General features: G+C 40.9%; 1 protein-coding gene across 2 annotated transcripts in view; it reads left to right on the top strand.

The window, feature by feature from the left end:
• srbd1 (S1 RNA binding domain 1) overlaps window positions 1-21,004 on the top strand; it is a 60,554-nt gene extending 39,550 nt beyond the window's left edge. For both annotated transcript variants that reach the window (XM_049601384.1, XM_049601385.1), the window contains exons 17-21: window positions 7,828-7,934; window positions 9,236-9,403; window positions 10,636-10,776; window positions 17,825-18,009; window positions 20,075-21,004. In XM_049601384.1, coding sequence (XP_049457341.1) covers window positions 7,828-7,934; window positions 9,236-9,403; window positions 10,636-10,776; window positions 17,825-18,009; window positions 20,075-20,367 — 894 coding nt within the window. In that variant the 3' untranslated portion in view covers window positions 20,368-21,004. The remainder of the gene's footprint in view (window positions 1-7,827; window positions 7,935-9,235; window positions 9,404-10,635; window positions 10,777-17,824; window positions 18,010-20,074) is intronic.
• The last annotated feature ends 587 nt before the right edge of the window (window positions 21,005-21,591 follow it).

Below are 21,591 nucleotides of genomic sequence, written 5' to 3'. Positions count from 1 at the left end.
GGAGACAGGAGCAGACAGAGCAGAGAGACGGAAGGAGAGCCAGAAATGAACAGCTGACAGTGATTGATAGTTCCTCTCTCTGTGTTTTGAGGCATGGGAAAAATAAAACTGGCTCTCCTTAAGACTTGATCAGTGGCAAGAGCTGCCAAACACTATTTTAATTATTTCCCCGAGTGTGTCACAGCATGCGTCTGTGTGTTTTTACGTTGAGTGAGTCAAGCTTGTATCTTTGCTTGTATAATGGGTTTAAACAGGCTTATGCCAATTCTCTACTTATTCAACAATTTATAAAACATTTACTAGCTGTTGTCACGTCAGGCTACTTATTTTTGCGCTGTGCAGTTTACATTGAGTGGGGATGTTTGTCTTTCAGTGGTAAACTTTCCATCTAATACCAAGGTTTTCACATGTGTTATAAAGAAGGAAATTAATCCAGTGGCTGAAGGGTAAAATAAAATCATTCAGATGATAAGCAGGGAAAAGGAAGTAAAAAGGTGTTTTTGGGTGTATAGAATGATGGCCTGAAATCAGCTGCTCTGAGACTACTTGACTGGGAAAATTACTCCCTGTGCCTGTCTTGAAAAGTATTCTGTTCGATTTTCTCATGGTCTGTTTTGCAGTCCCTCAGGTAATAAGTGTGTGTGTGTGTGTGTGTGTGTGTGTGTGTGTGTGTGTGTGTGTGTGACTGTTTTGCAGGAAGTTGAGAAATAGTCATTAGACATTCATGAAAGGTGTTGGAAAAACATAAAACCATCTCCTTGCTGTCATATCACTTTCAGCTGCTGATTTACGACTCGGCATTTAACCATTTATCTATGCACCAATTCACATGTGCACACACACATGCACACGCACATACACAGACTCTTAGCCAAGCCTACATGCCTGGAATAGTATACAGTACGTTCAGGAGGGAGTTCTCAGAGGCCTTATAGAAGCTGTCAGTCAGGAAGGACATGACCTTCAGGTAACCTCAGACACCTTGTTAGTTTGTACAAAGTGATAGATGTGGAGTAGCATATTCATTGTGCATTGTCATACACAGCGGAGCACACAGTTGAGATTACACACCAAATACTGGTTTCTTTTTGTTCCTTTTGGAAGTCCCAAACATTTTAAAAGTTTACAAACACAAGCTAACTGGTTTCTCAGATGGACTGCAGCTTCTAGTCTTTTCCTCTCAGTAAAGCTGCTGCATCTACAGCCAAAGAACTGGAGCTTCATTAAGGTTACAGGAGTTCTCTCTACCTGTCTCCACTTGTGAATAACCCCTCCTGCAGCCTTAATTGTCACTTGCATCAATATTTTGTAATGTTGTTTTTTTCTTTAAGCCCCTTAAGGCCTTTACACACAGGGGATAATATTTTTTTAAATTAACTAGCATGTCAATATCTTTTTTTCCAAATGTTTTTTTCTGTCATGAGTCCTTTTACGCAACACAGATATTACATGGCGAAAAAGCAATGTCATTTTTTTCTGAGCTTTCATCCTGCAAATAAAATCACCAACCAGTCATGTTTTGCCTACACTTTTGCGGATTCTAAAACAACACTGAGGCTCTGTAGTCCAATATATGATAGCAAAATTAATTACTCGTTTCAACCCTAATGAAGGCCGTGCATACGAGATCCCCTGGTTCTGTTTTTACCTTTCACAATAAAAGCACTAGACATATACACTGCGTAACCGTTTACCAGAGGGAACTTAAACCCACTCCGAGTGTTTTGCTTAAAAGAAACTTCATAAAATAGCTTACAGTAGTTTAGGTTATACATGAATCTACTTCGACAGACTGCCAGATGCCGCTCTGGGTCAGTAGGGACCTGGTAGGCAAATTCGCATCTCCCATCAGAACCTTTTATAGAACAGTTGTTGCTGCCAGTATGTGTAGTTTTGATGTGTGAACTGTCCTGTTTGTGTGTCATTGATTCGTCACGCCCCTTTTGTGTTAAGGCCTTTAATCTATAAAAAAAAAAAAAAAAAAAGCAGGACTGATATTTTAAGCCAACTTCTGAACATATAAACTCATATGTAATGCTAGCAAAGTGTTCTTTAGGTCACTGACAAGATTTACCGTGTATTTCTGAAATGTGTTCAGTGTTTAGCAAAGAAAATTACCATATTGAAATTCAACATGCCCTGGAATGAGTCTTAAAAATACACTATAATGGTAAAACTGTACATGTGCCTCCCACATGAAAAGAATAGAATTATGAAAATAGGCCTACTTTGAAAGACAGGAGAAGAAATTTCTCATGAATGCAGTGAAGGGAGGCCTAATGCCATTTGATCCCACAGTTTGTAATCATCTTACAGTTATCCTTCCATCATTCACTGCCCTCAGGCTCTTGGTATATGCAGCCACTCTGGCTCCAGCATGATTCCAGTTGCCAAGCTGTTAGTGGCATCATTCATAAACGGTATTTCAGTCTGCTGACAGTCCGAAGACCTCCGCCATCATTGTCAGTCAACACCTCAACTCACAGCAGTTGCTTCACCTCCCTTTTTTCTTCTCTGGCTCTCTGGTTCTCTGAATTTATATTTGTGGATTTACATTATCTAGCTTTATGCCTCATGTTGCAACACATTTATGTTTCTATATCAGAGAAAAGGACGTTTATGTTTTGCAGTTTTTTTTCAGTGAGATAACTCACAAAGAAGTTTGTGTTGGTTTTCTGCCTTCCTCTCCTGCTCTGTGTTTCTCACCACTCTTTTTTTCTGTATCTGTCTGACTGACATGTGGTAACTCAGCAGCATTTAAGTACTCAAGGTGCAGACAGAAGCACTTTGTTCTTGTATGTTGGTTGGCTGGCTCCAACTGGTTTCCGGCCAATCCAAACATGACCTTCACACATAGGGATCCAGTCCATTGGCTCTGGATGATTTTGAGGTTTGGGGGTGCGGGCGTTGGGACCAAGGAATGGGGGAATGGAGGTGGTTTTAAAAATGGATGATTGCGTATCAATGGGGTGGATGAAATGAGAGTTTGGAAAGGTCTGCCCATAGGGTAGCAAGATGGGCCTGTGTCCTTGAGTAAAGATTGGGGTTACATTTTGTAATGGTTCTTGTCTGAAAATCAGTTTAAAGTGTCCCGGTATTGTGTCAAAAAAATGAACGTGCAACACTAAGATTGCACCTTCATGGCTAAGGTGGTGATTCTGAATTTTTCAAATTATGATTTCCCATGCCCATTAGCCAGTTTACTTTAAGTGAGTTTAATGAAAACAAGAGTGAGGGAGAAAGAGACATATGTGGATTGTGAGATAGATAGAAAGATACAGGACGACAAGCTCCATTTGTGCTGTTAGTGCCACTGTAAACTGAGAAGAGCAACATGAGGGCCTCTGCTGTCTTTATGTGTTAGGACAGACACACACATACAGGATTGTGTGTATGTCTGTTTAATAGAGCAGAACGTTTTCTGTAACAGTTGCTCCCTTCCACTCCAACTCTGGCACATTAAATCACTGCTGCTGGTGCCAGAGACACACTCTCTAAATCTATGCCTGTTGCTTTGCCTTATTGTGCTGGTTTTCATCTTAATTTGAATTTTATGGTCGTATTTCTCTTTAAAAGTTGGCCTCTAAACTCACTTGTCTTTCTTTCTTTTTCATTCTTGTGTGAATGTGCTTGCTGTGTCTGCTGATGATTGTCTTTTTTATAAACTTGCATGCCTGACAACAAATTTTGGATAAGTTGTACCCCATTTGTTATACTACCTAGCTGTTGTAATTAAATGATATCACAGGACTTCTGGTTACTGTACAACGCACAGCTATGGAAATAAGTTGACTGTGGGTAATTTGAAGTCTTTTCTTGTTAGGACTATCCTTGAAGTGAGGTATGAAAGGCCAGTTTTTTTTTACCATGCTTGCTAATGTGACTTTATGATACATAGCTGAGGTTTGCATCGTTCATGTGAAAAATAAAGGATGCAGAAAGTTGAGTTATTGCTCTGCTCACTGAGATCGGCTTTCCCAACCAGTACAGTATTTCCCCCCTTTGGCAGTAGATTATACTTAAAACATGCCAATTTCAATGCTCAAGATTGTATTACTGTAAATTGTGTTTTTGCAAAATGAACAAATGGGGAAATACTGAACTCTTTGTCTTTTAGCGACTCATTATAGAATCATTAGCAAGCAATGCAAACAAGCAAACTTTATTTACAGAATAGCACATTTCATGGAAAAAAAACAGTGTGTAGTGTCACAGAAAACCAATAAATTAAATATTGTATACACAAACTACATACAGACGTAAATACAGTTCCTGCTTACAGTTAATACGTATAGTATCTACACAATTGAGCAAACTAGCTGTTTAAACTCAAGTGTTGTCCCAGTCAACATTAAACACCAGTCAGTCAGAATAAAATATTTGTGTTGTGTGGTCTCTGCTCCGTAAACCCTGTTTCTAAATTAGCAGGATTGTAATTATAATTTTTCTTGTTAACTGAAATGAAATGAATACTTATCAAAGTTAAGTTACAGATCAGTTTTTCCCCATCTCTCATTGAACACAGTTATGTTCTATGGTTCACGTGCACCTCTGTGTTAGCAGTTACAATACCTTAAATTCTCGTGTGCTTCTCCCACCTCTATAAGGTTTCAATAAGAATGTGAGAACACATTCATTGGGCTTTTATTGCAGGTTCACACTCACACTGCCTCGCACACCTCCACCTTTCTCGTGTGAAAACATTCTTCTCAGGTGTGACATTACAGGTGATTTCCTCTCGCTCCTCTCCGACTCTCACTCCTCTTAATATATCTCTTCACAGGAAATCATAAAAGTTTCAGTGAGAACTTCTTATTGTTTGGAAAGTTATTTTTATTGTCTCCAAAATGCCTCTGGCTATAGTGAGTCAGTATTCTCACTAAGACTGCAGGTCACATGAGGAGTCACCAGGGGTGCTACTACCTTATCTCTTGCTGTCTTTATCTCTCTGCCCCTCTCAGCTGAGTGAAACAGTGTTCATCGTTCTGCTTATTGTTGGCAAGGTTTAAGCTAACTGTTTGTAGGTTCTTGCAAGAAAGACAAAGGTGAAACCTCAGCTTATTTAATACAACAAAAAAGATTAATTAAATACAGTAAGTAGTTACTGAGATATCTCAGTAACTACTTACAAAATGTCTATTATTTATCCATAATATTAAAAGCACCAAGTGCATGGAATAGCAATTCTTGGTGATGTATCACCAAAATGTCTTAAATGAAAATGTTGTAATGTTGATGTTGTAAATACAGCTTGTTGACAGCTGTTATATTACAGGAAACCAGGTCTAAAAGAAGTGTGTTGCTCAACATCAGAATGAAGGGGAAAATGTGTTTCATGATGTCATCCTAAAAAATGAAACATTAATCAAAGTCTTTTTTATACGACCAGTGGCACAGTGTCAGTGTCATAAAGCCCATTTCAGACCAAAGATTTGCGAGAGGACGAGTTGAAACAGGCAACGACTTGCAATGCGCCATCCTGGAGATGGTGTATCATCAATACACAATAACTCTCTGTACCTCTGCTCTGTTTGCAGCTTTTCAGGCTTATTTTGTCGTTGAATATAAGTTGTAGCTTCTTAAAATATGAATGATAGTGATAGCGAGATGCTGACTACAGCTGCATTTGTAGTAGTGATGAAACGGCGAAAAACATAAAACAAGCATCAGATGAACGGTATTTGTAATAAATATGCCACAATAATATGTATAACCAGAGCCAATCAATCAGTCAATGAGAATGTGTGTGTGTGTGACCCACCGCCCAAAACCAGCACACAGTGAGGACGAAAACAGAGGGCTCGGTGGGAATGATTGGCTGTTGAAACAGGTGATGTGCTTTACGTTCAAGAACCAGCCGCCACCATTTGACCCACTGAGTTGCAGGTGACACCATCCACCGGCTTGAATCACACTGTGAATTTGTGAATCTTTGGTCTGAACTCGGCTTTGCAGGAGTGTTCCCCTATGACAACAAGTTAAATGGCTGCATGAAACAAAAACCTAGAATGCCTAATCATTTACCTGAAATGCCACAAGATTAGATGTTGACACAGCGTCCTTCCGCTCTGTGCTCTCAACATCACATCCTGGCAATATGAGGGAAATATTTTCAAGTGTCGGTCATCCTTGTGTGTTCATTCCATAATTATGATTGTTGTTGACAGATGCTGAATGCAGTATAATTTGTTTGCTTTGGCAGTTCTCAAGAATACCTCAGTTTGACCTTGAACTACACAGTTTCAAGCTGATCACATGTTCCTGGGTAACCGTGGCCTCATGTATTGCCCTCCTGTGTATTGTAGTTGTATCTTTTTAAATAAGATTTTAATAAAATCATCAGAAAATGCATGTGTAGTTTGGGATTTTGCAAAATTTAATTAAGTCTGAGTCAGTCAAAAATATTTAGCACTGGTCGGGGAGTACTTGGCTGAACAAAGGGGTATGTTAATGATAAAAGTTGTAAGCTATTATCTGAAATAATACATAGCATGCTAGTCTAATGTTTTTCAGGTAGTAATAAGAACATACCAGTAGTTAAAATTATGTTGTTCATAATAAGGAAATGTAATGTTTATTCTGAAGCTGTGCAGTGACTTAGGTGAAAACAAAACTCCCATGTGTTCTTGCACCCGAACATACTGCCGTCTGTCTCTCTCTCTCTCTCTCTCTCTCTCCCCCTCTCTGCCCTCATCTGTCCTGCTGTCGTGTTCCTGCTGAAAGAGAAGGGTGCGTTTGCTAGCTGGCGTTGTTGTTATCTGTTTACAAGCCTGTGTTTGTTCAGAGCTTGATCATGTTACAGGACAACCCATGCTAGTCTCAGTCGCCTTCACACACACACACAGAGAACACACACACGTACACAGACATAGCCCAACAGTAGTCTAGTTTAGACTGTCAGTTAATCCTCGAGCAGTTGCTGAGGCATCAGTCTCCAGCTGAACTCCGCCCAGGGCTTCTGTTTGTCTGGGGACGACTGTTAGGCCTTATAGAATTTCTTAAAACTTATTTTGGTGTTTTGTTTTGATTAAGTTTTTTTTTCCACTCCATGCTGCACCACTCCTCTTTCGTTTTCTTTATTTGAATTGTTGGCCGCCCTCCCTGCTCCTTATTAAGACAAAGATTCCAGTCCTTTTGGAAAATATGTCGTGATTAATGGTTGATTGGCTGGTGGTGAAGAAGTGTGAAGAGTTCATTTGGAGGATCTTTAGCGTCAACGAGCTACGCTAACGAGAACACTCTGTTAGCAGGAGAGAGATACTGTTCGCAAGCCAAACTAAACATTCTCTCTCTTATTTTCCCCTCTGCACTCTCTCTCTCTCTGCCACTTACTTGCTGTGCTACGTGTCAATCAAACCTCTTTCGCTCTCAGTCAGTCAGTATTTCATTGCTAACACTCTCTGTTGCTGTTTATCTCTATGAATTAAATTTTAATTATTGTGAAAGTGTGCAGAACCACACAGTAGCACAAATGTGATACAACAGTGGGAACATCACGATTATGCAGAGTGTATTAAAACTTTTGCAACAAAACATGATCATGTTTGGGTGAAAATACGACAACAATATTCATACATGAAAATTTCATTTATTTTTACTGATTCCATCGAAAAACAGCACCATAAAAGTCCTAAATCAGTAAAATTCCTATAGAGCGCTTGCTCTTATGTCGTTTATCTATGTGTTACATGTCTGTGCAACAGATGAGAGCAGTGTTGTTTTCTCTGCTAATCCAGTTTTCAGCCTGACATTTCTTCTGTTTCTGTGTTTGTGTGCGTGTGCATGTCTGTGCGTGTGTGTGTGGGTTTGCTAAATATGTATTTCTAGCATGATGTGTCGGCCGGAGCTCTGAAGGCAGCATTGGACGGCGTGGTGCAGGAATGTGTGAGCTTTGTCGGTGTGGACATCAACATCTGCTCCGAGACGCTGATGAGGTAGACAACACACGATGACACACATAGACATGTGCTCACAAGCAAGTGCACCCTCTTCTCCTGCTCACACACATTCAGACACACACAGATGCAAATCGTGAAACGGAGATGAAGTGGGGCTTAGACCTCTGACATACTTTCCCTTAGCAGTCACAACATGGCAGAGCTTCATTCACACTTATGCACAGGCACATGCTCAATGCTTTCTCTCTCTCACACACACACATACACACGGCCTGCCAGCTTTCTGTTTAGACTCATGCATCACACCCTGGCCTCACTTACTGGGCCAACTGGAATCAACAGAGGGGATTAAGCAATGCACATACACACACATCACTCTCACACATAGAAATGCACATATATGCACAGTCACAAATATCTCTGATAGTACACCATGCACTCACACACTTGTTTATAACAACATGTACAGTATATATTTATGACTGAGAAGTACAGGAAGTGCACACATTTTATGTACACACACACTTGACGTAGATACAAACAGTATAAAAAGAGCTGGCATTAGCTGCAGGGCAGGCATCAGGTCATCTGTTTACCTGTCTGCTCTACAAGTGAGCTTTTTCCACTCCTGAAGTTATGCTACACACACACACACACACACACACACACACACACATTAAACACACAGACGTGTTGATGACTGAGGTATTATGGGAGTGTTGACATTGCCGTGTGTTTTAGCGTGAGTGAGTCACTGTGGGCATTAACAGAGCAGACCTAATTGAGTTTCAAATCACCTCTCTTCGTTGCTCGGCCAAAACTGGACAAATATACTCACTAAATATTGGTTCATGTGCGTCTCTTGTGAGTGTTGCCCCTGCTTGTTTAAATGCCACGTCACAGTCTGCAAAATCTGCTCTGTTTGTTTGTATATTATAGAAATCAGGGGCCAGATGTATAAATGATACATATGCAAAAAAATGTGCATACGCCGTTTCCCACACATAAACTGGTATTTATGGAAGAAGAATGTGCGGTGAGAATGTCTGTACCACACGCATACTTCAAACTAGGCGATACCGCAATGATGGTTTACTGGTACATGATGCATTAGTGGTATGATCGAGAAAAATAGCCGCAACTGTGTGTAATGGTTAGGCATTTCATTTCGAAACTTTGGTTTACCTAAGTTTAATTTTCTACTGTACTGTTTCTCATATTATCATCCAGCGTAGAACAGAGACTTCAGATACAAACACACAGACCTCAACAACTTTTATAAATACACAATGTGTTGTGCGACATTTTCCTTTTCTATTTGTTGTTTTATATCCTAGGCATGTAGCAGGCCTAAATGCAGGCAGGGCGCGGAGTATTGCAGAGTGGAGAGAGCAGAATGGTCCCTTCGCCAACAGGGAGCAGCTCAAACTGGTCAAAGGCATGGGGCCCAAGACCTACCAGCAGTGTGCTGGCTTCATTAGAATCAACCCACAAACCCTACACAGGTACACACTCATATGCAAATTCTGTGTAGAGATACATGCACAGGCACATGGGGTTGACTCAGATTCTGTTTCACTTTGCTGTCTTACCTGTTTCTCATGAAATAGGTAAGACAAATTGCAAAAAAAAAAAAAAAATCCTCACTTACTTTTAGGGGAGTATAGCCAAACAGGTGACTTTGGTTTACTTTACAGAGGTTTTGAGAATTACATCTCTGAGATTTTCTCTGTTTAATTTTGTTTGTGGTGCTCAAAGCATTAAGAGTGACATTACACAAATCCAGAAGCAACATCATGCTCAAGGTTCAACTTCATTGTCATTATATACTATGGAATTGCACAAGGAGAGGCGGCCCATGTTACACACAAAAATGGTGAATATGAGACAAATAAACTAAGATAAATTACAGTGTGCATAATATGAATATAAACTTGTAGTGCAAAGAAATTAGTTTGCAGTGATATGGTGATGTGCAAAAGAACAAAAAACATGACAGAATAGCACAGAACAAACTTCACAGATGCAGTGAAAGTATTTTTCGAATGTAAATAACATGTTTGTCATGTAGAGCAGAGATAGGTGAGAAGCAGGGCTTGATAATGGTACTTGATACCTTTTAAGGCATTGAATGAAACAATGTAGTACCAAGTGGTATCAAACTCCTTCAGTCGAACGATACCTGCATTTAATTCTTTCTGTACCAAGTAACTTAAGTAACTTTTTTGACTAGTGAATGTTCATATTTAACTACCCACTCAATAGATAACCACTGTTTTTGGGCCGGTGTGTGAAGCAAATCTACCTGCAACATGCATATTTTACCACTATTTGGGTGGGTAGTTGATGGTGTAAGGAAGATGAGGTAGAGTAAAGGAGGAGTCAATACACTGCTTCAGTAAAAAGTATTGAACTGAAATAGTACAGACACAGGTTTAAAGTGTATGTGGATAATCCAGAATAACACCTGTTTCTAGAAAGACACTTATAATGCTGTGAGTGGTGCAAACAAAATTAATTAACTTCTATTATACTGAAGTGGATGTAGGAATCTCCGAGGCAGACAAATATAAAACTTAAACCATCTGCGTGACTAGATACAACTAGAGGTAATTGAGAAAGTATGTTTCTTGTAATTTGGTGAATCAGCCCTTTGATGCAAAGCTGTGTTTGGATTATGAAGGTTTCCTAAGACTTCCTCATAAATTTAAAATACTTTTCATAATTGTTCAAACAGTGCCAAATCCTCACCTCACCCTGCACCAGAGAAACCAACAGCAAAGAAGAGCAAAGGAAAGGCTGGTGTCAACATACCAACCTCATTTAACCCCCTGGACCAGACCTGTATACACCCTGAGTCCTACCACATTGCACAGAGGTACAGTACACACAAACACACACACACTTTTAAAGCAGTCTACCCCACTGGCCAAGGCATGTTCAGGCTAAGATGGAGTTGATTTTGACACTGTCTCATATGGGGCTGGTTATAGTGGTGGAGGACTCTGATTTGATTTACACAGACATGGGATACAAGAGAGGAGGCGTTGGCTTTGTACATGTGTGACTGTGTCTGTGTGTGTGTCCTCGTGTGAGAGATGATTGTTAGCGCTGCCGATGCAGATATCAAAAGCACATTGAACATCTGCCCAAGACTTGTATGTCCTGTCCTTGTGTGGTGTGTGTGTGTGTGTGTGTCTCTCTCTCTCGCGCGCGCGAGAGAGAGAGAGAGAGAGAGAGAGAGAGAGAGAGAGAGAGAGAGAGAGAGAGGCACACACACACACACACACACACACACACACACACACACACACACACACACACACACATGAGGGAGGGCCCTCTCTCCTACAGCTGTAGTCACTCAACTGTGTTTAGTCTACATAAGTTCTGACACTAGTGGCTCTAAGCATCGCTCCCCTCATGTTGATGCGCCTTTAATGGCCTCCGTGCATGTGTGTGGGTGGATGCGTCTCCGTGCGCACATGTGTGAAGATAGATTCATGCCGCTTGTATGAAACTGTGTTTTTGCTTATCTTTCCTACTTCAACAAAGTGACCATGCCTGTTTGCGGGATCATGTGTCTGTTTTCAGCAGAGACTGTATTGTACAGTATATCAAAGAGCTGTTGGGGGGCAGACGTTTAAAAGGACAAATGACAGCCTCCCTCTATTATAATACACCCATCATTCCTTTCTCGGGCAGACACTTTTCTTTTTTCATCCATCCATCCATCCATCCATCCATCCATCCATCTCTCTTTCACTCTGTCTGTCTTTCTCAGTAGTGTTTATTATCACAGCACAGTAAGGTGCCCAAATGCTGCTGTTGTCACGAGGCCCTCTTAAACGTCAGTCATCATTACTCACACCTGGCAGAGTGTGTTTGTGTGTGTGTGTGTGTGTGTATTCTTGTGTTGTCATATATTTGTATTTCAATTTGTATGTCTTTTTCTATCAGTCACGGCAAAAAGAAAACTCATTACTTCATCAGCTGATGAGTCTGTATTTAAGAAAATTACTTTAAACTATAAACAGTAGGTGATTTATTAATTTTTTGCATGGTGTCACAATGTTTATTGGAGTGCACAGATTTTATTAACTGAGCGGCATCATGTGAGATGATAAAGGCTAGAAATGCTGCACCAATTAAAATAGAAACACTATTTGAATTTAAGATTCTCAGTAATTTATAGGTTATAGGTCCAGGTCCAGATCCAGGACAGCATCTGGACCTGGACTAGGGTACGCTTATCGGTTACCCCTGGGGGATGGAGAGAGATGGCAGGTTAACAGGGGGGATGCATTGGTCATGTTGCGAACAAAGTGGGTTGCATCCTATTCCACCTCAAATTGCCTACTCACTAAAAAATATGACAGTTTAAATCCATTTTCTTTCTTCTTGAAAAAGTCTTAATCTCACATTCAGTTTTAGTGTCAAGAAATGCCCGGACATGTGACCTGTATGAACATGTACCTAAACCCTAGATCTGTTTAGCATCTTCATCTCATCAAAGAGCTCTCAGACAGTACTTTCATGTAGGCGGGGTTGTTACTGGTAATGGTCACATCACTGCTCCATTGAGCTCTCGCTGTATTTCCCTTTTCACCGATGATGCAGAGGAACATCTGACTGATCGTCCACAGGAAAAAGTTCGCGAAAAAGAACAGATTGGAGTGTTGAGAGTGTCTGTTGCAATCAAAGGTAGAGGTTTTGTGCATTGACTCTTAAAAGAGGAAGAGTGACAGCTCTCTCTTGACCAATCAGGAAACTGCAGTGTTCCTAGCTCCACTTTACAGTATCTGTGTGCTAACTGCCCCAACAAAGGGGTGACGAAACAACGGGATGGAATGGAGTGGCTCTGTTGGTACCATCCACAACTTCTGACAATGGAAACACAAAAATAACTCATTCACTGTGTAATGAACTGGACTGAACTGGACTGCTTGGTGAACATGACGCTAATGACTGCTGTATTTGTACATTACATATCCTGCATGTAGCAAAGTTGGTGCTAGTATGTTGTAGAAAATCACCAGTCTGCTGTGCATCTGTCTTTCTTGGCCGCTTGTGTTTTTTCTCTCTATCATTAAATCTTTCTCTTGTTTCTCAATAGTCCACTTATCATTCTTTGCTTTCCCTTTTCCCTGCTGTGCATGACTCCTAACCCTGTGTTAGCATATGTCGTATCCTTTGTTATGACTATCCAGTAATCCTTGTCCGGCATTTGACTCAATTCAGTGCAAATTAATTTCTCACCTGCTGTCACATATATTATGCAATGGCCTCGATGGCCTCAGTCTCACAAACTCTTGCAGAATTTGGGAACCAGATTTGCTTTCCCATGGTGTGTCTTGTGGTTTTACAATGTGCCACTTCTGAGGTCTGATGATGATACTGGAAAAGCCATGTCAGCACTTGCTCTTCCTTAGAATTTAGACTACCTGATGACATGTAAAAAAAATCCCCATCTTCCACTGAACATTCAATCTCAGAGTACGTCACTCCTTTGCAAAATCAACCATCGAACATGGTGGGTGTTTAGTTGAGACTGATTCGGCTGTCTCTTCACATAAGACCTCAACATTACAGTTGTAATCTTAGACTTTGATTTGTGTGTTTGAAAAAATATTGCTGTCTTGGTGAATTTTATCATTCATCGAAAATTATCATTTAATTCAGAATTAAAATAAGTAATTACATTGACTTTAACAGTGCATGACTTTTCCTAACTTTGAATTTTGGTTTCATGTCAGCAAAGATGTTTTTTTTTTTTTTAGATTCAACTTTACATTTTGTTAATCTTATTTTGAAATTCTTTGGAAAATGCTCTGTGTGTGTGTGTGTGTGTGTGTGTGTGTGTGTGTGTGTCTTTATGGTGTATAAGGAATATCATGTTCATCACATTAGTGAAACTGGATCGTCCATTACAGCTCACAACCCACACATCACCCCCTTTATGTAACCATATACAACACACACACACACACACACACACACACACAACCACAAATGCACAGACACAAGTCATCCACCATTGTTTTAGAAATAGTTGAAAAGCAAATATTGAAAGGCAACTTACCTGTAAAGAATATTAATATTCAACTTCAGTGGATCTACTCCATTAGAATAATTCACATCAAAATATCAAATAAGCATTTTGTTGTTAAACAGCTGGCTCCAGTCCATGAAATATGTACTCTGATATGAGACAGAGGGGGTCCACTCTCTGATGAATACCTCTCTGATATGTAACAGTCGGGGCCCAATATTTCTATAATACAAGACAGAGTGGGTTCTTGCTGTGGGCCTGGATAAAATCTATATCCCAGCCCACCCAACCCCACATTCACACGTACACACACACAGTGTTGGTAGTAATTATATGAGTATGAACCCAACAGTGGTGGAGGCCTCTGGACTCCTGATACCCCTTAAATACTAACATACACCCGTGGAAAAATGAGACGGGTAACACACACACACACACACACACCTGAAAGAGTCTACCACCCACCAAAACCATTGTAGGATCTACAGCTAGAATACAGGCTGCTCCTAATTCAACACCGCTTTCACTCCTTCAACCCTCTCTTCTCCCTTTATCATTATATCTTGGATATTTTGTCATTCACATGTTTAAGGGATGCACCTATGTTTGATCTGGAAACTGATAATCTGCACTAGGTGTGGGGAAAAAATCGATTCACTTAAGTATCTCAATTTTTAGTCTTATGATTTTTTTAGATTATTTTTAAATGCCTGAACTGATAGAATTCAAATGGGGACATGGAAAGAAATTACCGCTTTTGTTGTGGAATCTGTAAGCAATGGGACTATCTGTTCTATCCTTTTCAAGAAACACAAAGTCAAAGCAAGAAAGCAGAAAATAATGGCCAGTCCAAGGATACTGACCTTGAGCTGCTCATATAGCAAAGCAAATTCAGCCAGTGCAAACTCTCCGCTTGATAGGCAAACTTTCTGTTGCTGTGGTTACACAGATTTGACCCAACCCAATGTGAACCCTGGTGCTGGGGTTTGCGTTGGCTGAATTTGAGTTGCTACGGCTGCTAGAGCTTTGGCCTGCTCTCCTGACAAATAGTCTCCTCGCAATGAGGAGAAACGTAGGGACCGTGGTGTGGCAATTCTTGTCTCATTTATGATCTGATAAGCACAGAGAGAAAGTGCGGGGCAAGGGGCTGAGCAAATCAGTGTGCTGTGTACAGCTCTACTATAGCACAAGATTAACCCATTTTAAATACTAAAAAGGATAGAATATCTTTCTCAGAGCAAGGTCACACAGTGCTTCACTGAATAAAATTGTTAAAACAAGACCATAAAATAGTTTTAGTTTATCTACCTATTTTCTATTCAGTATATGATGCTGTTAAAATAAGTCAGAAAGACTGAGTGACATGTGATGTGCATTATTTTTGGAAATATGCTTAATGGTATATAATTTCTGGAAGTGTGTGATTCAACATTTTCCCCTTGTCTAGTGTTAAAAAAAGTAAACCAAAATCGCAATATATTGTGTTATCGAATTGCAATACTTGTGGAATTGCAGTACTTAAAAATTGCATATCGCATCAGCACTCCAGTGTCGTGATAGTATCAAATCGAAAGACTCTTGTTGCAAAGAAACATTCAGACCTGCAGGCATGTAGGCGTACTTGCTTGGTGTCAGCGCATCTGATATGTATATGCTAATAATAAGTCAATGAGCACATCAAACCTTGGGTATCACACAGGTATCACTCAGGTAACCGCAGCACCAGCAAGTGTAGCATCAGTGTTGCTTGTCATCAAGCTGACATTTGCAGTGGAAGATGGTTCTGGTTGCTTTTCAGAGTGGCTGAGACCTTTTTCTTTTTGAAATATCCTGACCATGAAACACGGATATTAATACTGGTGATTCAGCGCGCAGATTGAGTGGGACTGAGAAAGTGTTGGGGTTTTTTTTTTCTGATTTTTGTGTTATAGTGAGTGGAGTTTATGATATTGCACCACTATGCTTCGATGATAATGGCAAAATAGCATCCATGCTGTTATCTTTATTAATGTGAATAAGTGTTGAATCACCCTCATGCATGAATCATACATCAATAATAGCCTAATTTTATGCATGATCCACGATGATGAGGATGCACAAACACAGACAATGCATGGCAAAACTAGCATATTGTCAATCCTTTAGAGACTTCCCAAAATTTCACAAATCATGTTTTCCAGTGAATTCATGTCTTATTGAGGTTGAGCCAAGCTCCCCTGTAGTTTACACTCTGTTTTGAGAACTTCTACAGATTTAGACACAGGAAGAAAGAAAGACAGGAAATACTGTGTGTAAGAGAGAGAAAGAGGGATGACCTACAGCAAAGGTTCCAGGCTGGATTCAAACCATGGGGGCTATGTGGTATCCATGTTAGACCACTAGGCAACCAAGACGCAAGTATTTCTTTTCCTGTAAAAAGATATATGGTTGGAAAGTTAAGAAGCCTAGGGAGACGCAGGAGACAAGATCCTAGTGTTAGACAGGCATCCATTTTGGTCCAAAGGTGCTGTTTCCTCACCACTAAGCCATTTCTGGCACATGCTCAGCTACTATTTTGTACCGATCTGGCCCACTGGTGTTGAGGGATTGATTCCGCTTGTCTCCCTCTTTTGGACGGCAGACGGCGACTTAGCTGGCAGGGGCCTCTCCGCTCACAGCTGTCTCATACATAGTTTGTACACAAGCCGTGTCCCATTACATCCGCACGGTCTCTGCTACTGCCAAATGAGCATTTCTGAACAACATTGTGTATGAATCAACTTTGTGTATGTGTGTGTGTGTGTGTTTTAATATGTGTGTGTCCACCTGTTCTGTCCATCATGGGGCAGGGGGACAGCTGCGGAGTCTGTTCGGCGTCAGGCTGCCAGTGAGCGACATCCATCACGGACGCTACCCAGCTGGTCCGCACATGAGCACATGCATAGAGGCAAATGCATTCACATCTATCACCAGCCGGGGAAAGTGCCTACTGTAAATAATATATACAGTACGCACAACACTCACACAGACACACACATCACACATTTTTCCATAACCCCTATTTGCTACTCTGGATCTCATGCCAGTTTGTTACTAAGTCTGTTTTGAATGTAGTCGAGCTAATTGCTTTGGATTTAAGTCTCGGGCTCAGTAAGTTTTAAATGGTGCAACTTGACTGACTGTCTAGACATTTTGAAGGTGGGACATCCTGCTAGAATAAAGTGATAGAAGGAGATTTTTCCAGGCTGCGGACAGATGGACAAACAGTCCAACCTTAGCAAAGTGGAGGCAGTTTCATGAGACAAGGTGTCAGGGCGTTTACAGCCCACTGTGGAGTTACCTGATTTAATAGGGGGTAAAATAAATGTGTATTTGTGCTTGTGTGTGCTTTTAAAACAGAAAGCCCAGCCCCGGCAGCCCGTGACTTTATGTGTAATTACTCCCACACCTTTCCTGCCCTCCCTCCTTTCCTCCCAGTTCCCTCTCACTTTACCTGCATTAGCTTAGCGTTTCTCTCCCTGCTTCCTACGTCTTTGCTTTTCTCATCTTTTGTTTCTCTTCTTTTTGACAGTTCTACTTTTCTTTTCCTAATCATTCTTCCTAGTCTGTCGTCACTTTTCCCCCTCCTCCCCTCCCTTCCTTTTTCCTGCACTGTTTCTCCATCCCTCATCGGTCCAGGTCTATCCTTCAGTTTGCAAGGGAGGTGATGCATGTGCTTTTGCCAAACTAGCATCACTCACTATTAAAATCATTTTAAACTCTTTGTTTCTTGCTGGCCACTTCATGAACGTGTGTGTGCATGCCTTAACACACAGCAGTGCTTAAGTTTGTTTATTTGCTGTCATTTCTTTGTAGTTTTAGAAGTTTATGTTTCACCCTCCTTACTCCTGTCCAGGTTTCTGTCCCTCGTGGGTGGGAGTGCAGACCAGATCGGAAGTGCAGGCCTGCGACAGTGTGTGGAGAGCAAGGTTAGGACCAGTAGTGTTGAGGAACTGGCCAGGACGCTGGACACCTCACCTGAGACCCTCCAACTCATCATAGACGGCCTCACACAGCCCCCTGGGTTTGACATACGACAAAGTAAGACTCCTGCCACTCACAGTCAGACTAAAATAAGATGGAATTTGTTCTTGTGCAAAACCTCGGTTAGCAGCGTGGTTGAAATCGTGGAGGAACACAAGCCCGACAAGCCAAAATACAAAGTGTATCTATAGGCAAAAATTTCCAAGAGGAAAAAATACAGCATATTCATCCATTAAACTCAATATTTACACTTTTTTTTAAATGGTTTGATATTTCATAATTTTAGAGGAACTGAACTATTGCTTATAGCATTTATGGCCATTACACTCCCTTTACACAGCACATTTATCAGTTGATAGGAAATCCAATTCCTGCAAAACCACATTAAACTGCAGATCTGGTATTATAACATATCATTTTTTGTGCAAAAATCTTGTCACTGGACACAAAGCTATCATTGTTTTGAGTCATATAAAAATTCACAGACTGCATATATCAACCTAGCAGTCGCAGTAATGTCTCATAGTCTCATCTTTCCTTCTTAATGTCCTTTATTGGTCCCGACTGACTGATAGAAAGTTGAACTTGTATGTATTTGTCCAGTTCTTTGACTGCTTTGTGAGTTACACCACACACTGTCTTTTCTTGTGCCTTTATTATAATAGGCATGTCTTGGCAGAGTAACTTGATAGGATCTGACAGTGCTGTGGCTTCCTCCCTGTAGCCCAACAACACGAGTAGTATGTTTCTGACAGGGTGTGATGGGTCCAGCAGACTGTGCTGTTGGACACAATATCTTTACACACACATATGCACAAATACACAAAGACCTCTGCTTTTCGACTTAATGTCAAACTCTTGTGTTCAGCCACATAAACATACCAGTCAAGTTATAAACAGATTTCAGATTTTCATCAATTTTTCTGCAGCTCAAATGAATTTTCTTTAGAAAAATGTACGTCACATCTCGGTCTCACTGTTTTTTGTTCATTTTCTGGTCTATATATTTTTTTAAAAGAACAGTTAGCTGTATTGAAAATAAATCGAATGTATGTTAGATACAAGCTTATTCAGTGCTAAAGAGGAATATAAGTAAAAGTCTCTTTGCTTTAAATTCTCATTTAGGCCATAATGGGGCCATGTGTAAAGGAACAGTCTTTGTTCTCTTGAGACTGTCGGACATATACGAAGACACTGCGAGCTGGTATTTTGAAGATAATACCGGCTATTTGAAATGAAAACAAAAGCGAGAAAAATTACTGACTAAAAGTATAGTTGGTATTATTGTGTGTGTCTACTTGTGCCACACCCGCTAATTGTGGAAACATGATTTTAAGAATGACCATTTTTGTAAAATGAATTGGTCAGTTGGCCTTCTCTGGCACAGTAAAGACATTGGACAAGACTATTTGGTCGTCCTTATGCAAAACAAGAATGAAAGTGCAAACATAAATGAATCTGGGTTTATAAAATGCTTTCACAACTGCTGTCTGATTTCCAGACTGGTGTGTTAAATACAAAATAACCTCTGTGCCTTAGTACCAGGCACTCTTTTCATACAGTTTCATGCAGAGAGAAAAAAAAGTCAAGCCTGGATACCCAGTTGGTGCTGGCTAACTCTTCTTAAAATTAAGGAACGCAGCTTCAAGGTTCATTCTCAGGTTGGCCCTATTCGGTTGCAGCACACTATGCTTGGCCTCCTAGCCAGTGCTCAGCTGAGTAAACAGATGGGCCGAGGCTACCGCATGAAATCAGTGCTGTGGGGAGGATAATTGGACCGGACTATTTCCTGGGGCGCGAGCCTTCCTTGTTTGTGTTAATGCTACAGAAAGGAAAAAAGATCTCTCATGGACAGGCCAAGTGGAAAGTGGGGTAGAATAGAATGCTGAGAAATGTGGAAGTATGTAGACACAAGTATTGGGTTGCTGCTTGAAATGTAATATCTGTTTGTCATTTGTGCCCCGCCCCCTCGCTTTCCTGCATCCCCATTCCCCCATCTCTCCTCCCAAGCATTTGTGCTAGCTGCCACCCATCCCTGATTTTGTCCCTCTCCCTCACATCCATCCAGCCACCTCACTTTTTTTGATATTCTCTCTCTTGATCTCTTTTTTGCCATCCCCAGATTTTGGGCAGGCGGACTTTAAGCGGGGCATTGTGTCGATGAGTGATCTGCGGGTGGGTACGGTGCTGACGGGCCGCGTGGACAACACAACTCTGTTCGGGGCTTTTGTAGATATCGGTGTTGGCCGCGCAGGCCTCATCCACAAGAGCAACATCACCCTGGACAAACTGCCTGTCAGCCAGCGCCGCCGCAGCCTGGCGCTGGGACCTGGGGAACGGGTGGAGGTCCGGGTCCTGAATGTGGACCTTCAGAGGGGACGGATTGGGCTGGACCTGATCAGAGTCCTGCAATAGTCATTTCATTCCCATAATTAATGTTCTATAATTTGATAGCATTTACATCAGAAGTTACACAAAGAGCTACTGAGAGGCAATTTACTTCATGATGTTTACAGTGATTGTGGACGAGAACTGATGCTGAACGAGTCATTTTAACAGGCAACCTGTTGAGTGTATTTATAGGAATTGCCCTTTACTGCAAATTTAGTAGCACACATTCAACCAATGTTTGCTTTATATGTGAAGGCTTGCAATTTTAAAGTGCAATTCCTGCATTTTTCTGCATAAATGTTGAAGTTAAAAGAGTGCTTGATAGTTCAGCTGAGAACAGCTGTTACAAGTCCAGTGAAATCAAGCCAAACTTTCTCACAGTCAAGTTAATGGCTGGGAGACTTTCTTTCCCCTGAAGTCATTTTCTCAGGTCATACTTTTTCTCAGCCTGTTTGAGTATCGTTGGGAATGGTACTTTGGAATGAACACTAAACCTGGTCGCCTAATTCAAAGCGAAAATGTCCATTTTTGTCTGTCAACTTCCTGGCTCGCTCTCTGCACACACTGCCGTCTACTGGTCATTAGAGAAGATGGGACAGCTCATTGAGATGGCGCCCACACGTAGTATTTGCACTTTAGCAGTAGACCATTTCATACTTGAGCTGCAGTTGTTCATTTTCTATGAATATAATCTACTTAAATATTGTTTACATACTTAAATAAATTCAACTCTCTCAATACTTGTTTGTTTATTTTTGTTATTCCAAGCTGACTTTGTTTACTGCATTTGTGGACATTTGAAGACCAATTGAAGGACTCGATGTGTAATCTTGAATAGATTTCACATTGTGAAAAGATGGTAAATGGACTTCACTTGTCTTGCGCCTCTCTAGTCTCCTGACCACTCAAAGTGCTTTTTTTTACACTATGATTCACCTTCACCCATTCACATGTACATTCATGCACTGGTGGCTGAGGCATTCAGGGTGCCACCTGCTACTCAGTTTTAACACACATGCGCCTATGGAACAGCAACTGGGAGCATATTGGGGTTCAATATCTTGCTCTATGCTTCGACATGTGGACTGGAGGGATCACACCACTGATCTTCTGTTTGGTGGATGAAGTGCTCTGTCTCTGAGCCACTGCCACCCCTGGCTTTATCTGCAGATGAGGTTTTGACATTGTACTCTTGATGTGTATTTTCTGAAAATAAGGAATTCAGCAAATGATGCGCTCACTGGAGAG

This window comes from Epinephelus fuscoguttatus, linkage group LG16 (assembly GCF_011397635.1).
Source record: "Epinephelus fuscoguttatus linkage group LG16, E.fuscoguttatus.final_Chr_v1".
NCBI classification, from domain to species: Eukaryota; Metazoa; Chordata; class Actinopteri; order Perciformes; family Serranidae; genus Epinephelus; species Epinephelus fuscoguttatus.
The sequence above is the reverse complement of the archived record's forward strand: the minus strand, read 5'-3'. Positions and strand labels throughout refer to the sequence as shown.